This window comes from Triturus cristatus, chromosome 7 (genome assembly GCF_964204655.1).
Source record: "Triturus cristatus chromosome 7, aTriCri1.1, whole genome shotgun sequence".
Taxonomy (NCBI): Eukaryota; Metazoa; Chordata; class Amphibia; order Caudata; family Salamandridae; genus Triturus; species Triturus cristatus.
In genome coordinates, this window is record NC_140590.1 from 1,253,081,025 (window position 1) to 1,253,103,044 (window position 22,020).

Sequence of the window (22,020 nt, forward strand, 5' to 3'; positions counted from 1 at the left end):
AAAAACAACAACATTTGTTTTTCTCTACGGTGAGGCCTAGTCTTCTCATAGATTAACATTGGGATTTCCCTAATACACTCTTTTGAGCTGTAATTCCTGGTTAGAGAGGAGTAGCTGTGTCATGTTTATATCTTTGGAATGGCAATGATAAAGCTTCTTTACTGGTAAGGTTGGATTTTACATGACCATTTTATATATGTCATTTTTAGTAAGTGGATATTTCTCTGCTGCTACAGCTTGGTGTGCCTGCAGCATGTCTCCAATATTAACAACAAAATAGGAAGTTAGGGAAAAACAGCTGCACCACCCTGCTATAAACAAGTTGTAGATTTATTTGTAGATTCATGTTTCCCACCTCCCTGGTCCACTGCCTTAGGACCATACAAATCTAACACATTTAAAAAGCACACAGAGAGGCAACACAAAAAGATGCACAAAAGGCACAGTGAGTGAATCAGTCCACACTCTTCAATAATATGTGGTATATTCTTTTTAATGTTGCAAGATGATCAAACACAGCTGCCGCAATACAGGCAACGCGCTCCGCCCCAATGGGGCTTCCTCAGGGCAATAATAGAAATCATCCAATCTTACTCAGATCGGTGACGTACCAAGATCACTACTTGATTCACTTAGCAATAATACGGCAATCTTTCATCAGTCCCCAATGATAAATACGAAAGATTCCTCAATTTATTCGACACTTGAAGTTAGTGGTTCACAATTACTTAAAATATATAAAATCCTCAATTTATGTTGCAAAATCCAGATTTAAATATCTCTTGTGTTCACTATGATAGGTGAAACTCCAAAACATTGAAAGTTACTTCATCAATGGCCCCCGTAAGACGCCGTGTCCCTCGACCCGCCGCCGGCCTTCAAACATATAAGTATATGTATAGGAGCATTCTTCCTCTTTTTTGTTCCATCTTTGTTTGCTTGGTGCATGAAGATGTAAGATTCGAAAACATGTTTTTTTCACTTTTGGTCTAATTACTTAGTGAACGTAAATAACAATCAAAGCATACTTGCAAACTGTGACTACGTGCCTGGCTTTATCAATGTTTCACTACAAAACTATGTGATTGTATTCGGAGCGTGCGGCTCTCAGACAATGGGGGATTTGAATAGGGTCACTGGAAAGTGCAAAAGGGTGTCCTTGTCCCCCCCAGAAATGTAGTGCCACCTACGCCCATGCGTGCTACCCACCTAAAGTGTTTAACACCTCATCAGGGGTAGTTAAGTGTGACCTAAATGCAATTACATTAAATTATAATACATTATCATGTAGCACAGTAGTAAATAATATAACTTGACATAAACAACATAACGTGGCATACCTTAGGATATTATAGACTAGGTTCTGCCTAACTATCCTAACAGATCATGGCATAAACTAGACGCCATAGTATCCCTCACCCACTTGCTGTTATGTTTGCCTTGGTTCACCTCATTCCCTAGGCCTGGTTCATTGTAAAATAAGTCTTCCTGCTTTTCAGTCTTCGCGAATCAATCTCCGGGTTTTCCGTTTGCTTCATTAAGACGTCGTCGTCATCAATAAGAAAAGTCTCAGGAACCTGTCACCGCATCTTCGTTTCTCAGCACTACATCTCCCGGCATTCCTCGGTCTGCTCTCTTCCCCAGCCCCTCCCTTCCTTCTCCCTCCCTTCTCCCACTCCGTCCTCACCCCTGCCCCGCCTCCCTCTCCCTCTCCTACTCCTGCATCCCTTTCTCTGCTGCATCAGCACCAGTCTCCATCCTTGGAGCATCGCCCTGTGGAGCTTTCCAGCCCCCCCGGCAATCCCTCCCCTCCCCCCTCCCCGCCTACACCCCGTAAAGACAGACCCCCCTACCCCCTGCCGCCACGCTCTACGGAAAAAAGGGTGGAGGGGCAACAACCTATTGAATTAAAACACACACATTCACACCAGGGAAATATCACAAAAAGGCCCAAGGAGGGGACCGGCCGCGTCCATCCCGGGGAAGAAGGGCATTTTCTCTGAGAGAGAGGGAAGATCATCGCGAGGGGGGGCCCAGAGACCGGAGCGGACAGAGCCCCCCAGCCCCTCCACCCCTCGGTCCAGGAGGACCGGCAGCCATGAAGGACCGCACTCAAGAACTGAGGAGCGTAAGGCAGATTTTCTTTTCTATAACCCCCAGCTACTCCAGGGAGGGAGGAGGAGGGGAGGGTGGGGGTGAGGGGGGAGGAGGAGGGATGCTGAGTCTGTGAGGATGAATGGGACTCTGGGAGGAGGGAGGAATGTGTGCAGCACCAGCAGCCTTGAGGTCAGGGGACAGAGCGCTGTCCTCTGCCGCGTCTCTCACTCTGTGGCTTTCACTGTGCATCCGAGCTAGAAACGGAAGCTCCTACAGGGAAGGCAGGGCGCATCACACGCTGCTTATGTCATCGATGTATATGTATAGCCGCATATAGGCGCGCGCACATATAGAAGATTGCTGGTGGAGGGTGGTGCACGCGGGCCGCGCACGCACACATCAGGTGTGGAGAACGAGGTGGGGTCTGTGCCTGCTGGTGCGTTCTGCAGATGTCCCTCGTGCGGGCAGGTGTGCAGGCGGAGTGTGAAGAAGCCATTTATTTCCCATGTGCTGCCATTGGGAGGAAGAGCGCAGGTGTGCGCGAGGGGGCGGGAAGGGTGGCTGGGTTCCACCGGCGCGAGTCGTCGCCAGCCCCCACCCCACCCCTGGAAGGCACGGGTTTTCACGCCCAGTGCTCTTCAGGCCTGCACCCGTCCTCCTCCTCCGCGCGCTGCTGCAGATCTTTCTGTATTAAATATTAAAGAGTCGAGTGGAGGGGTGGGAGCGAGGGTGGAGGTATGAACGACGGATACCGAGGGGGCGAGGGGGAGCATTCACCTCCCAAGACACATCACGGAAGGATGGCTGGATATCGCACACATGGAGGGGGTGTGCCGGGGTCACGTGCTATTATATCGGGGTGGCATTGGGTGGGGAGGCAGGAGCACTTTGTATTTGGAGGGCGGCGGGGAGGAAGCATGCAGCGTCTCCCTCGAGTGTCACTGTGCCGCCATCGCTTCTGGCAGTTGGGTCATTTGATTATCACATGCCAGTTTCAACATGTAAAGGCCTCCTTTCAATTTCAACATGTAAATATCACCTGTCAACTTTAACTTGTCAGCATCAACTTGTGGAAATATCACCAGTCTGTTGGAACACGTAAATCGTTTATTTTCGTATTAACATCTAAATAATATCGTGTCGGTTTCAACATGTATACAACTCTTTTCAGCATGCAATACATATCTTTCAGTTACAACATGTAGCTTTTCTATTCCAATACATGTATGAAACTCCTCATTTTTAGCCATTAATACTTCCAGCCATTAAGTACTATCCATACATTGCAGTTTATTTTAGCCATATCACCTTTCGGGTAAGACATGCTAGCAACAGCCCTGTCACTTTAAATATGCATATATTTCCTACTTGCCTCAAGATGTAAGCAATCTGTTTGTTTCATCATGTGAATATGCATTGTGTGAATTACGACACGTAAACGACGTCTGTCACTTTTTAACACAGAAGTACGCCTTCTGTTTCTTAGAACGTGTAAATCAAACCAAACTGAACATGTCAATATCCCCTGTCAATTTCAACATGTAATCACTTGCCACAATCAACATGCGAATCCTTCCCGTCACTTTCAAAATATAACTAATTCTGCTCTGTCACGTTCAACATGTAAATAACCTGCCTCTTTTTACATGGTAACAACCTGCTGTCAGTTTCAACGTGCACATTTCCTCGAATATCCAGCATGTAGGAAAAGGGGTGACAGAGCATGGCTAGTTGAATCGATAGAGACCGACCCCCCTCCTCCACGTCCCTTGCTCTGCACACCCCCTCTCTTCTTTATGTGGACGTGAGCGTGCGTGTGTCATCCTCTCTGGTTGTAAAGGGGCAGGGATGCCTGCGGTTGGGGGCTCCGGGGTGGGAGGGCGTTTCTTGTCTAGAACTGGAACCAGGGCATCAGATGCGAAGTGGAGGTGGGAGGAGGGAGCGAGGAGGAAGGAGTTCCAGTTTGTTAATTATGCACGGCTGCCACGGTGCCCCCTCCGCCCTCTGTCCGTGTCACGCCCTCCTCACAGCCCCCACCCCCCTGTTTGCTGCACTGACTGCAGATGTGCCGCATCCCCACCACCAAGCCCACCCAGAGATGCCTCCTTTCTCTGACGGGGGCGTGCGCCGGAATCTCTTTGATGCCAGCGGGGGATGAAGTGTGGGGGGTGAGATCTCAGGCTCATTAAAGCCCACACAGGTGACTGTCACGCGGCGCATCTGCAGGCGTCTCAGGTGTGCGCGGGAGCACGCGGCTCTCCATCACTGCAGAAGGCGAAGAAAATGGCACACCGTGTTTTATGAGTGCTGCACTGCACGGAAGTGGGAGGGGCGGGTGGCTGCACGAGGCCGGGTCTTACAAGGTGGCTCCTCTTCTGACCCCCACACGCCCATGATGACTCCAAGTGCCACCCAGCCCGGGGCAGAGAGCCCTACAGTTTTGAATGAGTACTGGGTTTGAATGTTGTAGAAACTCAAAAAACAGAGAGGTGTTTAGGTTGGGTTTATCGGGGAGAAGCCTTACACTCGCCTGAAAGTAACTACCTCTCCTCTCTGTCGTCTGGGGCAAGGTGGCTGCTCCAGGTGGACTCACTCAGCAGTACACTGGTGCTCCGGGGGTGGAGGGGTGTGAGTGCAGTGAGGGGATGGGGCCTGCCGCGGATTCAGGGTACAGCCAGGTGTGTGAGGGCCCCCTCATGCTGTGTTCTGTGTGTGGTTAGTTTGTGCCGGTGGTTACAGGTGGGCGGCGCCGGCACTCATGTTTTGGGGACGGGCACTCATGTGTTTGGGCCAGTGAAATGAAAGCAAACAATGGAGAAAGGAGGACAAAGCGCTTATCAGAAAACAGTGACACATGGAGAAAGCCCAGTTGAAAAAGAACCCGTAAGAGTGAGATAAAGAAACAGGAAGTGTAGTGTGGTGGGGGAACGAGACCGGATGTGGGATCATGACTGGCCAGCATTAGTATTCAACAGCTCCCCCTTTCAGCAGCACACACGGCAGATTCCTAACACTTACATTATTTTACAAATTCAACACTGACTGTACTTGTTCAATGATCTCAGATAGTTATTGACCTTCGGTGTGAGAAAATCTACTACTGATTCCTGGGCTATGGGATAAGAGCCAGTAATAGGCGGGTGACACACTGCAGAGAGGGGACATGGCCCAGTGGCAGAGCTGCTGGATTGGAAATAGGAAACCAGGGTGGAGTACGGGGTCAGCTCAACATCCTATGGTTCTGGGCAGATCAGTGAATATACCTGTGCCTAACATAAATAAGTAACTAACTCAATAAACTCTGACCTTTTGTAATATATTATGGTGCTCACATAAAGTACTCTAGCGCTCTTTAGTTAGTTATTTATTTTAGGCGCAGGTAAATTAACTGATTGCTGCAAAACTCTAAATAAGGCCAAAAGTCTGGTTGTTTAATTGGTGTATATGTTCTACGTGGGACATCAAATGGCCCAATTTCCAATTCTATGCATTGCGGATTCATAAGTCAACAAAACATAAATATGGATAATGTATTAGGACCATCGTGTTACCTCTGTCCACATGCCTAGTTATTGTACATGAGAGGCCATCAGGTGAAGGATGTCACAATAGGTTTTACAAGCCAAGCAGATGTCATAGAAGAGACATTCCGGATACTGTTGGCGATTGTTGATTCTATAAGATTGGACATGAGGCGAACTTTTTTATTCAACAGCTTATTTTACAGAGTGCGCAATATAACTATTCTCACTTGCTCCTTCGCTCGGTCACTCATTCAAATCAGCCTACTCTGCTTTCGAAGTACCAGTGCTCACTCCCTGTGCTTATGCCAGGCATGTTTGAATAGCGCTTCATGGATGTTGACTGCTAAGCCTACTCAAATATGAGTTTCCCCACTCCAACGCACTAAAGTCTACAAATCCGCTCTCAGCTTCAGGGAAAATTATGGAATGGCATGTGCTGTGGTCACACTCTTTAAAAAAATGGTTACATGAAAGGAAAGTTACCTAAAATAATGATGCTAATGATGTTAACTAGATGGCCATAAAGTGCGGGTCATGAAGAGTACAGATGGGCATAGTTGTGTAGCCTCGTGTCTCGTAAAGTCATGCATTTTTTAAAACTAGGAGAGCTACATAAAGTGCACAGGTCATGTAAATTAAAAAATATATTTAGGGAGCTCCTAAGGCGTCTCACGGGTTTAAGTGCACTATAATTGTGACATAAAGGTTTTAAAAAAACGCTTCCGCACTTCTATTACTGGCTTGCAGGGACAAACAAATAGTACATGCTTGGTGTCTTGAATCCCACCCTTATATAATTCACATATTCCAGACTTGTCCCTTTTGTCCGCCCAGTACTTTGTAAAGTTGTTTAATGGTAAAATGCCCAGCCTTAACATAATTATGCATCACCTGGTGCTGTGATCCAATGTAAACTCCAAATATCCTTGTTTCAATTTAAAAGAGAGGCTGTCAGAGTAGGGTTTGCAAATTTTCAACTGGGAGCAGTGTGCAATGTGCCGTGAGTAACTTAGTCTGGCGCTCGTATTTTTCAAGGACAACTTTAGTTGTGCTGGTGTCATGATTGCAAATGAGCAATGGAACATTGGAAGTTCTCAAGTGTGGTCTCAAGATTAATATCAAAAGTGTAGACTCCTTCTTCTTCCTTGAAGGTTTCGTTCTTTAGGAGGGCTCTCAAGGTGCCTTCGGGTGCATGAAGAAGGTTATAAGCCCATCTGATCACATTAGTCAAGGATCTAATATAGGCACTGAGGAGGGAAGACACTAAACGCAATGCCTGAACGGGGATTGCTTGACTCAGGGATGCTATCTTCTGAAGAAGCCTCCCTTCGAATAAGCTTAAAATGTGCTATCAACTTATTGGGGTATATTCAGTGGCATAGGTAAAGATAGGCGGTATCTTCACATGATAAATGTCTAGGAGACACTTGAAATCTCTCCTACCTGAAGAACAATAACATGTTTTTTAATGTGCCCAAGTTAGCTAATGCCCTAAGCCCTAGATGAGGAAAGTGTGAGGTGCTTTCTAAGGTCTGGGAACATACCCTTCCTAAATATGTATATGTTGTGACCACTTCCACTGGACTACAGCCAACTTCTATTCAAAGGGGTGGTGCCTCCTCTTCCCTCTGAAAAGTACCAACTTGGTTTTAGTGATATTTATTAAAAAAAACAATTGCCTCAGCATATTCAAAAAGCACATCCAAAATACGCTGGAGGCCGATGGGAGTGAGGTAAAAAAAATTACCACATCATCAGTGTACATTAATTTGTGAATATTTTGAAGTGGAATTTTAGGGGGGAAATTACCCCTAGGAGATAAGGAAAACAGACCATTCTGCTTCAGGCCATTTTGAGTCAAAATTTTAGGAGACAATCCCCTGTCTCCTACCATTAGAGCTCACCACCAGGTGGATGTTTGAAGTGCAGCAATAAGGCTCAATAAGTCATTTGGGATCCCCAGTCTACCTAGTTTCCTCCAAAGGTCGGGTCTATCAACCCTATCAAAAGCAGTAGAAAAGCAGACACACACACACAGTAAACAACTTGCGATTTAACCACCACATACTTATCAATAATGTGTTGCCCAATTGCAATATTATCGTTCACAGAATTTTTGGGTCTAAAGCCCACTTGGACTAGTGGTATCACGCCCTTAAAGTACGCCCAATCCCTGAGATGAAAGCGGTACAAAAGGGGGTGGTGATGGACGGAGCATCAGAACCAATCAAACACTCACACCCAGTCAACAGATCTGGGTTTGATCCATCACCGTTCTTTAGCCCACTCTGCCACCCCAGTTCAGACATGGCCATATGCAAATCAGTCTGACCCTGTGCCTCATGGAAACAGTCCAGCCCGAACTGCCAAGCCATGCCTTCCCTGGACCGGAAACAAGCATCCTAGGACCGGTTTCTGGCATTTCAGCCGTCTTCAGCCAGGCTTGCTTGAATCCAGTGGCAAAGTGAGCAAAGGACTCACGTCTGAGCATACCCTGCCAACTTATGGCGAACAAAGCGGTACAAAAGGGGGTGGTGATGGACCATGTCTGAACTGGGGTGGCAGAGTGGGCTAAAGAACGGTGATGGATCAAACCCAGATCTGTTGACTGGGTGTGAGTGTTTGATTGGTTCTGATGCTCCGTCCATCACCACCCCCTTTTGTACCAATCCCTGAGATGGTCCAGAACACCCGATGCATAAATCTTGCCTGTTGCATCAAGAAATGCAACTTGAAGATAATTGCATGGAGTTATGCGGGAACTTTTTTTAAGCAACAGGACTACTACACATCCTGTCCAAGAGCTTGGTATTAGTCCTGTTTCATAACAGTGTGAAGACAGGAGAGTGAGGAGCCTACTCCTACCCCCTGGGTTACCCTGCAGTACTTTTATGGGGGTTTTGTCGGGCCCCATCGCTGCAGAGGATCTTGCTCTCCTTATATATGTCTCTATCTGCTTTGCCATAGGAGATATTATGTGTACATCAGGATCAGAAATAGGCTTGAGAAAACATCATAGGTCTGCGGGAAAGAGATGGTCGCACACAGTTTAGAGAAGTATTTGATCCATTTATTCTGCGGAATTGGGATTGTAGCTGATTTTTTTTTGTATTGCCCATAAACTTAGATATGAGCTGCCAAAGGGTTTTGCAATTTTTTGTTGGGCTGTTTGCTGCACATCTAACTGGTTCTTATCCATGGTATTTGTACTATTTTCCAAGCGAATGTTCCTTTTTTTCTGTTGCAGAACATTCATTTCTTTACCTCTGGTGGTAGAGGGGGTAATGAATTGTTGACAGAAGAGCTTATTCAATTCCCAAGATTCCTTTAGCCCCTTTTTTGGATGTACCGGATCCTTACAAGTTATACCCCTCCTTTGGATCTCATGGAGAGCATCTGTGATTATCTCTTTGTAGGTCAAAATGGGATTCTTTTCTTCTTTCTTTCTTTCTTTCTTTCTTTCTTTCTTTCTTTCTTTCTTTCTTTCTTTCTTTCTTTCTTTCTTTCTTTCTTTCTTTCTTTTTCTTTATTTCGGCCTATTAGGCCATAAAGATACAATAAAATAATGAAATTCAACATAAAAACATCCACTTGTATTAAGACCATTCCATAAAAATCGTAAAAATCCATTTGCATGGGGGTTCTAATCACGGGAGGGAATTATAGTTCATATCATCAATATTCAGTCTTTTAGTAATTTTCTCCTTATCTGCCACATGGCCATTATGAATTTGGCAACTGCAAAAACTATATGTGGGAGGGTACTTGTTTTCAATATTCTGTACGAGTACAAGTGGCTCCTTATACCCAGGTTTCTGCATAGTGGCGCTAGCCAATATTTCCTTGGTCTGTTGTAAGCTGGGCAGAAGAACAGTACATGGATTTCCTCCTCATCATGATTACTACACCCTGGACAGATTTTATCATCCCTCTTTGTCCATTTGCAGGTAAAAGTTTTAATAGGCAAAGTGCCTAACCTCCATTGAATGAACAATTTTCTTGCTAAAATGGGGAAAATAATGTCCATAAAACCTTCAAAATGATAGGAGTTTTTGGAATCCAGGAATCAATCAGTTAGAATACCATTGTTGGATGCAGAGACCAGAGAAGCTAGACTTTTCTCCTTGTATATCTCCACAAGTCTTTTTCGAGGGACCCTTTGGCAGCCTTGTTCAGGAAGCTTCCATAGCTCATGGAGTCTCAACCGATACAGTTCTTTCTTTATAAAGGCCAACCACGGGATTCTATCACGCTGGTTCAAGTTCATTACATGGATGAGCTCTTGCCTATAGTGTACAAGCTCGCCAGTGGACCAGAGCCTGTGCCAAAATCTTAATGGCATTAGTTCCAAATCCTCTCCTATAGAGGGAAGACCCATATCCAATCTTAAGGGGAGCAGGGGTGTGCCATGAGGAAGGGCCAGGAGACGTCTGAGGAAATTGTTTTCTACAGTGACAAGTTCTGCCCCTGCTTCATACCCCCATAGCTCACCACCATAAGATGCAGCCGCTTTAGCTTGGGTTTTGTACACTTCTACTGCTGGACTGATAGGTTTAAAAGTAGAAGTGTTTACAACCTTCAGAATTCGCCCCAGACAATTGGGACAACTTAAGCCGACATCTTGCTATTTGGGGTTCCCAAGATAGGTTCTCATGTAGGGTTACCCCCAAGTACTGGAAAGTTTTTACCCTCTCCAGTCTTACTGAACTCAGTGATGGGTTAGGTCTGGTTTTGGGTGAGGGGTTAAATATCATGAACTTGGTCTTCTCTGTATTGATCTCTAGACCATATTGTCTACAGAAAAGACCAAATCCATCTAGAATCCGTTGAATCCCCATCGGGGATTTTGAGAGCAGGAGGGTATCGTCCGCAAACATGATGGCCGGCACCCTCCTGCCCGCCAAAGAGGGAGCGTCATTGTCCCCAACATTGTCAAGATGAGATATGACACTGTTAACATAGAGGCAAAACAGGGTTGGCGCCAAAACGCAACCCTGTCTTACCCCTCTAAGGACTGGAAACCTAGATGACAGCGCTCCATCCCTCCCACACCTAACCTGAGCAAAGTTGTTGTCATGAAGCCTAATTATGGCGTGTAATTGATGGGTAGGAACACCCAGCTCCTTTAGGACCTCCCATAATTTCTTGCGAGGGACCAGGTCAAAGGCTGACCTCAGGTCCACGAACACCATGTACAGCCTCCCCCCTAGATCCTCACAGTTTTCCAGTAGAGGAGAACGAGGTGGAAAATCTGATCCATGGTGGACGTGTTTTTCCTGAAGCCAGCCTGGAGGGGGCTAAGGATTTCATTTTCCTCCATCCAATCTAAGAGGTGGTCCAGGAGGAGGCGAGAGAATAGTTTTTGGGGAACGTCTATGAGGCTGATCGGCCTGTAGTTGGCTGGGAGAAGAGGAGAGCCCTTTTTAAAAATAGGTACTATCTCCGCCCCCAGCCAAGTACAGGGGATCTCCATACCTCCCGCGATGGAATTAAAGAGAATGAGGAGGTAAGGGCCCCAGATCTCTTCTAGAGATTTGTGAGATCGAGGAGACACTGCTGTTTTCATCTTGGCTAAGTTAATGGTGTTCCAAATGATTCATCCTTGCTTACAGGCTATGAAAACATCCCCATTTACATCTGTTAGGGGCCAAGATGATTTGAGTTGTACTTGTTTTTCGAAATACAAAATGGCATGGCCACTACCTGGAACAAACTTTTAGGGAGCCAATATTTCTGCTATAGGTCATAACTGGTTATGATGTAATCAATAACAGAGGAGCCAGTGACCCCTTTTCTGGTGAAGGCAGTCGGTACATCCCCAGCTGTTCTCCCATTTAATATCAAGCCTTTTATTCTATGCTAAAGATTCCAGTAGCATTCTTCTGCGTTCATCAGCCTTCATCTTTAGTGGAAAGACTGAATCAGGAAATGACCAAGCTGCTGCCAATTCCATGTTTTTAAAAGCTTTTATCTCTGTATTTGAGAGTTTTGCATTGAAGTCACCCACTATTATCATTTGGGAGTTTCCGCCTGATTCTAGTGTGGTCTCTACTAGATCAAGTAACTCATTCATCTGTGTATTGTGTTTGGGGCTCGGCGGAACATGGATGTTGAATAGAAATAAAGTATCAGCTGAGTAAGAACTTTCTTTTGGTGGTTTTATTTTAATGAATTGTATATTGTTACTCAGAAGTTGTATTATTTGAAAGTCCCACTGCATCTCAATTGTAAGGTGGATGGAGAGGCCATCCTTAGTGTGGCCTTTCTTAATCCTTGTTGCAGGAACAGCATTAACAAAGTAGCTGTTCCAATCGAATTTAGCAAAGAACCGAGTCTCTTGAGGACATATGATTGCTGGGCAGAAGCTCATCAAGCTATGCAACTTGTATGCTTCAAGTCAGCCAGGTCCCAGGAGCTGATCGCCAAATGTTTGCTAAAAAGGAAGTTTGGGGTTACAGTTTAACTTGTTTTCATTCAGGCTTCTTGAGAGCCAAGACCAAGAGACATCAGTTTCTGTATTAACCACTTTGCGCTAAGTTTGGTTCCATATCTGTCTGCCTCCTCTATCGATATGCACTGTAAGAGTATCCGCAGATCCATTGTCATGCCAATGGCCGTGTTGGTTAGAAAGCATGATCAGATGTTTCACTTCCCCGTAAGATGTTTGCTTTGGCTGGGATGAAGACGGCAAGGCAGGAGACCTATAATGTATTCCCATCATATCAAAGCCATTTTTCTGAAGTCTTTGACTTTCTTGGAGCACTATTAAGGGAATCACAGTAGACCAGAATTCTACGTGAGCTGTGGAAAAGTCATGGTTATTGGGAAAGGATACCAGCTTTATTTCAGAAGAAGAGAGGGAGTGAAGCTGCAGGAAGATTTGAAGTAGCCCTAATATTCCTTGTCTGTTTAGAGGACCTTCCCATTTGCCAAATGGTCCGATATCTTCGAGAGCTCGATACAGATTTAATGTTGGAAACCACAGGGCTAGCGGAATCCCAATGAGACAGCACCGGATTTAAGAGTAACTCAACATAATAATATGGTGAAAGAAATTATTTATTCACCAGGAGTGTGCACTATTGGTTAGCACCCGCCAGCACAATGCTATTCCAATCCTTGGAATCTACATATGAAAAAACACAGCACCAAATGCACCACTCAATTTTTATAATACAAATGAGTCCAAGTCCTCAAAATAGTACGTATTCCAAATGGTTCTTCTTTATTATTCAATTTGAAATGTGCATTTTTGACAACAGCAAAAACAGCCGACGAGTTTCGTCCAACTTTGGACTTCTTCAGGGCTGCAACAAATTTATATACAAAAAACAAAAATGAATGACAAACATAAAGACAAAAACACAAGCAGCAAATACAATACACTTAAAAATATTAAAAAAAGCACTTTGGGCACAAACAAATTGTTATCGACCTGTGACAGGCTCATGTGAGCACATCATATTGTGGCTAAAAGGCTTCAGAAATGAACACAACATAACAATAAAATACTATATACATTGAAATGTCAAATCCGTGTATTAGTAGGATATCAGGGCACTCCTCTCTATATGTCACATGTTAGGATGCCCCTTGAATTATCACAAGGAAAGCGGAGGAATGGAGAACCATAGAGGGAAACAAGAAAGAAAAAAGGAATCTTCACCCAAGGTAAGAGGTGCGGAGTAAGCGAAATAAGCGACGTCCGAGAAGGGGATTTTAAAGAAACCCGTAAGAACAGAAAAAAATGAAATAAAGTGATAACGGACAATTGGAAGAAAACCAACTAGTGATATCAATTAATCCCAAAAAGTAAGATTTAGAAGACAAAAGTGACTACAACCAAATAAAACGCTCAATCTGTACCCACCTAAGATAGTGGGTTGAATAAAGAGCACATATAGTTCTGATTAGCTCAATTTTGCGAGTCTACCACGATCCAAACGGATATAGTATATCCTTGGTATGAGATCACCGTCCCTAAAAGGGAAAACAGGTCACATCAGAGGCACTATAGAGAAACAAGAACGTTCTCCAAAGCTATTCTTATATAGTAGTCAAAGTATAATCCTACTGTTTAAACATAGAAATGAATAGCATTAATTAAAAGTAGAGTGTGCAAGAACGATGATCCTCTGCCATCAGTTACAAACCATAATGGGATATAGGGTTTGAACGTAATTTCCTCAAGTGATAAGAGCGAATTTGTCCTATCGTGGAATACCTGTGAAAGAAGGAAGGGAAATATATGAGGCATAATTCTTAAGAAGGATGGGCGTTTGCTGTTAAAGTGAGAACAGTAAACAGTAAAGGGAAGCTATCCAAAATCCTTAGGAAACAGGACCGAGAACGAGAGTAAAAAAGCGTGTAATTAAAACCCAAATGTTCATATAAGGGATGAGTTGAGCCTTTCCTGCGCACATCAAGTTTAAAGGTACCAAAAAACCCTGTAAATCTCACATTAACAAGCGGGGAGTCTCTAGGAGGTAGCAGCCTTTTAAGCAAATAAATCGTATCCTCTATGATTGTACATAACGCGCTGTTAACATCAAGCACCAAAACCCTACGTAAAGGCATATAGGACAGCTTCTTACCCGATTCAGTATTCAAAGCAAAATCAAAGGGAGGCGTCCGCCCCGTCCGGTAACAGCGATATCCAATAGTGAAGAATGTACTTGTTTAAATAGTATCAGGTATCAGGCTACACCTGAGAGCGATTCCCATGTGCGGGAAAACCAACTACAGGTCAGGCGTCTCCCGAATGGAAGAAACATCGATTGGCCGGTCGCCATGTTGGAATGGTGAAAGAAGCCTGTAAACCCGTTGCCCGTATCGTCACGTGACGCTATGTTTATAATCAAAAGTATGAAAAAACACCTTATACTACACCTGATGTAATGTCCCAGATTAACATAGGACCACCTATGAGCAACACAGTAATTAATGAAACCTAGAGTCAAGTTGCGTTGTAAGCGGTATGTTATCATTCAATATCTCCGTAATTTGTATTATTACAAACCTGCGTTGCCGTTCTATGCGTAACCACTGTAAGCCATCCGAACCCATGTATGAGCCGGGATGGGATCAGAGAAAAATAACCATCTTAGAATTTGTAAAATACATGCGTGGTCGTATAAAGAAAAGTCGGTCTCCACCAAACTATATCCGAGGTGCGCCGCCATCTTGGAGTGGCCAAAGTGAAGATCGCTTCCAGTAGACGGCAGCGATGTGCAAAGTGACTATATCTAATAGTCACATTTACATAAACAGTAAGTAGGATTATACTTTGACTACTATATAACAATAGCTTTGGAGAACGTTCTTGTTTCTCTATAGTGCCTCTGATGTGACCTGTTTTCCCTTTTAGGGACGGTGATCTCATACCAAGGATATACTATATCCGTTTGGATCGTGGTAGACTCGCAAAATTGAGCTAATCAGAACTATATGTGCTCTTTATTCAACCCACTATCTTAGGTGGGTACAGATTGAGCGTTTTATTTGGTTGTAGTCACTTTTGTCTTCTAAATCTTACTTTTTGGGATTAATTGATATCACTAGTTGGTTTTCTTCCAATTGTCCGTTATCACTTTATTTCATTTTTTTCTGTTCTTACGGGTTTCTTTAAAATCCCCTTTTCAGACGTCACTTATTTCACTTACTCCGCACCTCTTACCTTGGGTGAAGATTCCTTTTTTCTTTCTTGTTTCCCTCTCTCGTTCTCCATTCCTCCGCTTTCCTTGTGATAATTCAAGGGGCATCCTAACATGTGACATATAGAGAGGAGTGCCCTGATATCCTACTAATACACGGATTTGACATTTCAATGTATATAGTATTTTATTGTTATGTTGTGTTCATTTCTGAAGCCTTTTAGCCACAATATGATGTGCTCACATGAGCCTGTCACAGGTCGATAACAATTTGTTTGTGCCCAAAGTGCTTTTTTAAATATTTTTAAGTGTATTGTATTTGCTGCTTGTGTTTTTGTCTTTATGTTTGTCATTCATTTTTGTTTTTTGTATATAAATTTGTTGCAGCCCTGAAGAAGTCCAAAGTTGGACGAAACGCGTCGGCTGTTTTTGCTGTTGTCAAAAATGCACATTTCAAATTGAATAATAAAGAAGAACCATTTGGAATACGTACTATTTTGAGGACTTGGACTCATTTGTATTATAAAAATTGAGTGGTGCATTTGGTGCTGTGTTTTTTCACAGATTTAATGTTGGCTCTGCCGAGGGTAACCCATGGTTAGAGCTTGCGGTCACAACTGCATGTGGGGGGACCTATTTTCCGACTGGTACGTCATGTTTACAAAGTTTGGGCCAGTAGGTTTAGTTACAGTTGTACATTTTTTAGAGGAAGAAGGAGAGGCTGGTTCGATGCTTGCGCATCGTGATAGTTGACCATGTTGGCTATACTGCTGCGTGCTCCGTTTACCTCGGCGCTAGCGTGGGCATCAGTTAAAGCAAACTTTATTCTTCGAGACTTCCTCTTGGAGATTCTACAAGTTGCTCTTTTCTCTTTCCTCACAGACTTTGCTTTAACCTGACTACTATTAGCTTTCTTAGAATCAGGTTCTTGTGTTGTAGGAGGTGAAGCAGGCACCAGGGGATTTCCCGAGAAGCCTACACTATTAGAGCATTTAAATAACGGATAGCAGGGAAGTACAGCTTACTTGTCTCCTGATCTAGCGTTGGTTCTTTAAATAGCCAACATATGGAGAAGACTATTTCTGTTCCTTCCCCATTCTTTTCCTCCCTTTTAGCATTTTTATGCCTGTTTGTATTGCACTTGACTTTTTATTAGTATTCTGTATGGATAGCACTTTTAAAGCGACACCATCTTTGCTGGTTTGAACCCCTGCTTCAATATCTTCCCTTCCAGCAAAGAGCGAGCCCTTTTGACTGATTAGAGTTGTAAACAAGCAGTTTGGATTTCCAGTGTGTGATCCGAACTAGCTGTAGCTTCTTCCAGCAATGATAGTATAGATTGGAGTATCCTCTGTGATGCCTGTACGGACTCAGTGAAAATTGCATGTTCAAGTATGGATTGAAAAGATGTTAATAGAGGAAAGTTTGGAGAACGGGATGAATTCCCTTCAATCTCTGATACATTACTTGGTGTATATTAAATAGTTCTAAGGTGTCTTTCATTGGTTTGCTCCCTGCTGTATAAGGGAGATGACTCAAATCAATGTCAGGCAATGTAAAGTCCATTGGCAGGGCCTGAATGGGCTCAACTTCCGGGGTTATCAGCTGATTACTTGGGTCAACAGTGGGGACAATGCTGTCTATTTCTGCACTTATTGTGGCTTTAGGTATTTCATCTGCTATGTCGACTGCTGTGTTGTCACTTAGATCTATATCAGACATTATGCTACCTCCTTTTAATGTTTTTGCATTTCCTGGGGTTGTAGAGACAAACGTAGGAAGTAATTCCAGTATTGATGATAGCCCTTCTAATGCACCAGTATGTCTAGAATTTTTCTTACTTCATTTAACTGTTGGCTGCGTCATTACTACGATGCGATTTCTAAAATTGTTTAATTGTCATATTGGAAAGGAACGACTTTTCCTCCTCAGGGTATAAATAGATCACCGCCTTCGCCCACTGCTATGAAATTTTGAGAGATCTAAATTAAACTATATAGTCTATTTAATTAACAATGCACTATGGGTCAGGAAAGGCGGGCATTGCTCCCACTGTCTGTCACGCAAAACAATGGGTCGCCAGAGGGCATCAGGAGTGCCAGTACATCGCCTCCACTAGTCACATGCTGGGCTGCTTCCCGCTTCCGCGGATGCAGGAACTCGCCTTGCACAGTGAACTCTATGCTTGCTGCTTCTCCCACCACCCTGTACCAATCCGCGGTACCTCGCCACAGACACTTGCAGAAACGCAACAAAAAGCTCTCCACCCATTGCATTGCCATCAGTTACCTTTGTTACACCCAGAGAATTGATCTCTTCACCAGTCTGAATTGCCCTGATGTTAGGGTTCCCTTATAATCCTGAACTGGCAATGACTGTTATTCCCTTATTCTTTGTCTAAACATCATGTTACCGGTTGAACTGGCTGGGCAAGTGGCACAGCTGGTTTTAATTCCAGAAGTATGGGGAGCTGGTAGTGCGATGGTATATAGATTCTCTGCTCAATGCTGTTCTTATCTGTTTTGAGGGACAGTAAGGAGGATTTTCTGAAATACCTTTTACTTTCCTGCCCATATTCCTCCACAAGGATTTCCAGTTCTGTAAACATCTTATTTCACTTCCTGGATGAATCACCCTTACCATGTACACCCTTGCTTGCCACAGTCATACAGCTGTGCCTGTAGGAACTTTCCTCCTCCCCCGTGCTCCAATACCCTCAAGGACTCAGTGAAGCCCGCACACTCTCCTGGGCCCTGCCACTTAGCTAAGCCGTGGGCAGACTGGCGTGTGTCTCATGGAGTTAGTGGCAGCCGGGTAATGAGTTCATAGGCGTGAGCTTAAAATCCTCCTTGAAAGCTTCAACGGGCGCCCAAAGACATAGAGTGGTGGTCTAAAGTTTAGAATGCCCATCAGAACGGTTAATGCCGCAACTCTCCAAAGCAGTGTAGCTCACTGGTTAGAGGAGGCATACTCTGAAGCAGAGGTCAGACCCGGGACCAGGGTTCGATTCCCGATGCGGCAGGGTCTGGAGCCCAATTGTCCACGGACTCGATAATTCTCGCTTCGGTGCCTACTCTAAGCACGAGTTCACACTATGCAGCTCTGGGCAACAAGCTTGCTTAATCTCCACAACGGCCCCCCACAGCGGGATGCCTGGCTTTCACCTTGGGGATGCCCAGTACGGGTTATCTCACAGGGAAAAACCAGGACGGGTTCCCAATGCAAGCGCCGAGATGCCCAAGGGTAATTTGAGCGCTATATAAGACCGCACATACATCTAGTTTTGAAGCTCTGACTATAAGCTGGGTGGCAACGATGTTGTCCCAGGAGATGGGAAACCTCCCAAGAGAAGACAATAGGGCACAGAGTGAAAATTTTTTGAGTGGAGTTACTACCACAAGCAGGGCCGGACTGGTCGTAGCAGACACCCAACTATTTTCCGGTGGGCCGAAAGGGTAGGGGCTGGTTTTCGAGCGTTGGTGCTGGTTTTGTTACTGGGGGCCGGTTTTGCAGCAACATCGGCCCCCTGTAACAATAGCGGGACCAGTACTAAAGCGGCCGGCCACAGCGCTTCTAGCTAGACCCCCCCCCAAGCCAGTCCAGCTGAATTGCCAGGGCTGGTTTGTGTTCCCAGTCCGACCCAAACCACAACCTCCACTCAGGTACTCAAGTTAGAGGGCAGCTGTGGTTTGCAATATTCAGCCTTTAGGCTCGGGTTTAGCCTAGTGGACCCACAATTGTTCATCTTCAAGCAAGCATCAAAAACTTCTCAGACTCAACAAGATAATCATCTTAAGTTATATGGAAAAATGTCTTACAAATTACCTGGTAAAGAGCAGATTGTAGATAAAGTGTGGAGTAGATACCTAGAAATGTACTTTTAGAATCAATTCACTAAGCCATTAGCTGTTTATAATCTGATGTTTCATTTGTTTCCAGCTTTTTGTATCTCTATTGTGTACCTCTTCTTTTTCTAGGGATATCTCACGCCTCTACATTGCCTCTCCCTCTCAATCTTCTTCCTTTCATATCTGTAACAATCTGTATTATTTGCTCCTCACGCCATGTTAATGAGTATGATGAATTTTCTTAAGTTTAAAATTTGATTGTCCATCTTTACTACATTTGTAATAGCATATATGACATTGTGCACTGGGTTATTGTTATATATGTCATGGAAAATGTTTAATTAATTACTACCGCAATCTGTGAAGCAATCCCATTTGTCTTCCCCCAGAAAAGGACACCTTATTCCATCCATTTAGGGTGGATACCTTGCAATGCATCATGTCCCTTCTGAAGTTATTGAGGGGATGGGGAGATAGGTGGGGAACAAGTGTCCACACAAAAAAGGCGGGAAGTGCAAATGTGACTCATGGATGTTGCAAAAAAGGTTTAACCAGGCAGTGGTTGCCAATATAGGCTTTTATAATGTTTTGGTGACGTTCAAAGTGAGTTTATAGCTTTGCCTGAACCAATGCTGAGGCACACGAGGGAGGAGAATGTATATATGCTGATGATAAACATAAACTGACATGAGAGTCGTTGGTTATTATTAGCTATCGTCTCCATTCCCCTTATCGAAGTATTATTCCACTGCAACGAGAGGTAGAGTACAATACGGATACTTGCTCGAACGATAGGTGTTGTTGGACATGCCTATCTTGCTATTAGGAACATTTTTAAAAAAACTAATAAAATTGTGTTTTTTTAAAAAAAGGCCAGCGGTGTTTTCATTCCTTAAAGGAGAACGACTGTCACAGTCAGTCAATGTATACATACCCGGGGAGCCAAAAGTAAGCAGCCCTGGCACAAATGCTCAAACCAGCCCGCTCCTTTCGTCTCCTCGTGACGTCTGTCTCTTTCCGCCCATTCATACTGCCTCTCCTCTCTCTTCTCCCTCTCTGATCGCTTTCTCTCAACCTTTCCCTCCCTCTCTTTTCTCTTTCTTGAAGCCTCCATCTGCTGCAACTAACTTCGGGGAGCTGGGTAAAGTAAGAGAGGCACGAGGAGCGGCCCTGGGCTTTAAAAAACTGCCTCCAGTGGCCCCAACCCACCAGGGAAATGCCCGTCACAATAAAAGGCCTATCCGGCCCTGGCTGAATAGGTGCATTCTAACCTTCTAAAACCCACAACAGTGAACTCAAATCCCATATCAGTACATTTAACCACTGCGTTTGTGCACTTACTCCTATATTTTGTATTAAATCCCTTTATTGATGTGCTGTGCACTATTTTATTACAACAGACAGGGTCATCCCTACTCCCCAGAACCTGGGTCCAAAAAACAATATTATAGCAACAATGGTTCAGGGAATAATTTTAAACAAAAAAGTAATGAATTCACAACACATACAAATAATATAAGACAATCAGTTGAAGAAAAAATAGAACAAATTAAATAAGGTACCCACAACAGTTATAAGAAAAAACATTTGTTATTGAAGAATATTCCTAAGACACAAGAGTAGTACAATAATCAACTGATGCTCACAAAGTTACACGAGACATACACAATTAAATAATGCAATGGAGAGGGAAAGGTAACATAAAAAGAAGTCCATCAAGTGTCGGGAACAGAAAGCAATATATGCTTCCTCTTAATTTGCCAAAGGAAGGCATAGATGGTGTTTCAACCTTTGTTAATTCATTAGGTCATCAGGACAAAAAAACTAATGTTGATAGAAACCATTAAGGTCAATTTGTAAAGACTAGAATCATAAGTCTGGTTAACTGGGCCCATTGAGTTGCTCTGGGAAATGCATGCGAGAGAAGTTGACTAAACCACCAGCATTATGCTGGAAGGTGACTGAGACTCAGAAGAGGTTCCCTTAAAATTGATGTTAGGACCCCGATGCGGCAAGTTAACCTGACTTATGCTTCACTTGGGACCATGGATAATTGTTTGAGTCAGAGTTCCTTTCTTGACTGAATCTAGTTTTTACAAATCAACCTTGATGGTTGCTCTCAAACTGTGTTTTTTTGTCCCAATGATGACCTAATGAATTAACAAAGGTTGAAACGCCGTTGACGCCTTCCTTTGGCAAATTAAAAGGAAGCATATATTACGTTCTGTTCCTGTCACTTGATGGACTTATTTTATATTACTTTGATTATTAGTAACGGTTGGCGGCAATCTCAGCTCTGCCAGCGGAGTTCACGGAGTTTCACCACCCCGCGCTCCGAGCACAGCGCGGAGTTTGGCAAAAACTTTGCAACCTGGAACCCGCATCCACCATATTCTGCTGGTTCCCTGAGTCTATACAGCTGCACATTCGAACTGTGTCCCTTGATTTCTTATCATCCGTGCGCTCTAAACGAGTAATCTTCTGTCAGTGTATTCCTCCTATGAGTCTTGACTTTCTACCCAGTGATGTACCATAGTTCTCCTGGTACTGAGCATTTCAGTAAACTAAGGTTGAAAACGAGGTTTTCGATTTCTAGTTAATATGTTTTAGAAGTCTATTAGAAGCTGAATAGTTATAACTGGAGTTCATCAAATGTGGATTACAGAAAACATTTTTTTTCGTTTAGGGATTAGTATTTTTATGAACAGAAATCAGATTGTTGCTCGATTATCAGAGTGATTTCCCCAGCTGACTAGTGATTTGAAAACCAAGATTTTATTAAAAACACAGAAGTTGTTTATTGTGCGTTCCTTTTCTTCTGAAACTTTAAGCCGCAAAGATGAGCAGTGATGTGCCCGCCGCCATAAGTCGAGACAAGGTGCCAGCAGCAGGGGGCAG

The 22,020-nt window shown here is 43.9% G+C and overlaps 1 protein-coding gene across 1 annotated transcript in view; it reads left to right on the forward strand.

The window, feature by feature from the left end:
• The first annotated feature begins 1,732 nt into the window (after positions 1 to 1,732).
• The window catches only part of LOC146811738 (syntaxin-1B), a 350,949-nt gene continuing 330,661 nt past the window's right edge, over positions 1,733 to 22,020 (forward strand). Inside the window, exon 1 of the mRNA XM_085618730.1 lies at positions 1,733 to 2,128. Within this exon, the coding sequence (XP_085474856.1) occupies positions 2,099 to 2,128 (30 nt within the window). The 5' untranslated portion in view covers positions 1,733 to 2,098. The remainder of the gene's footprint in view (positions 2,129 to 22,020) is intronic.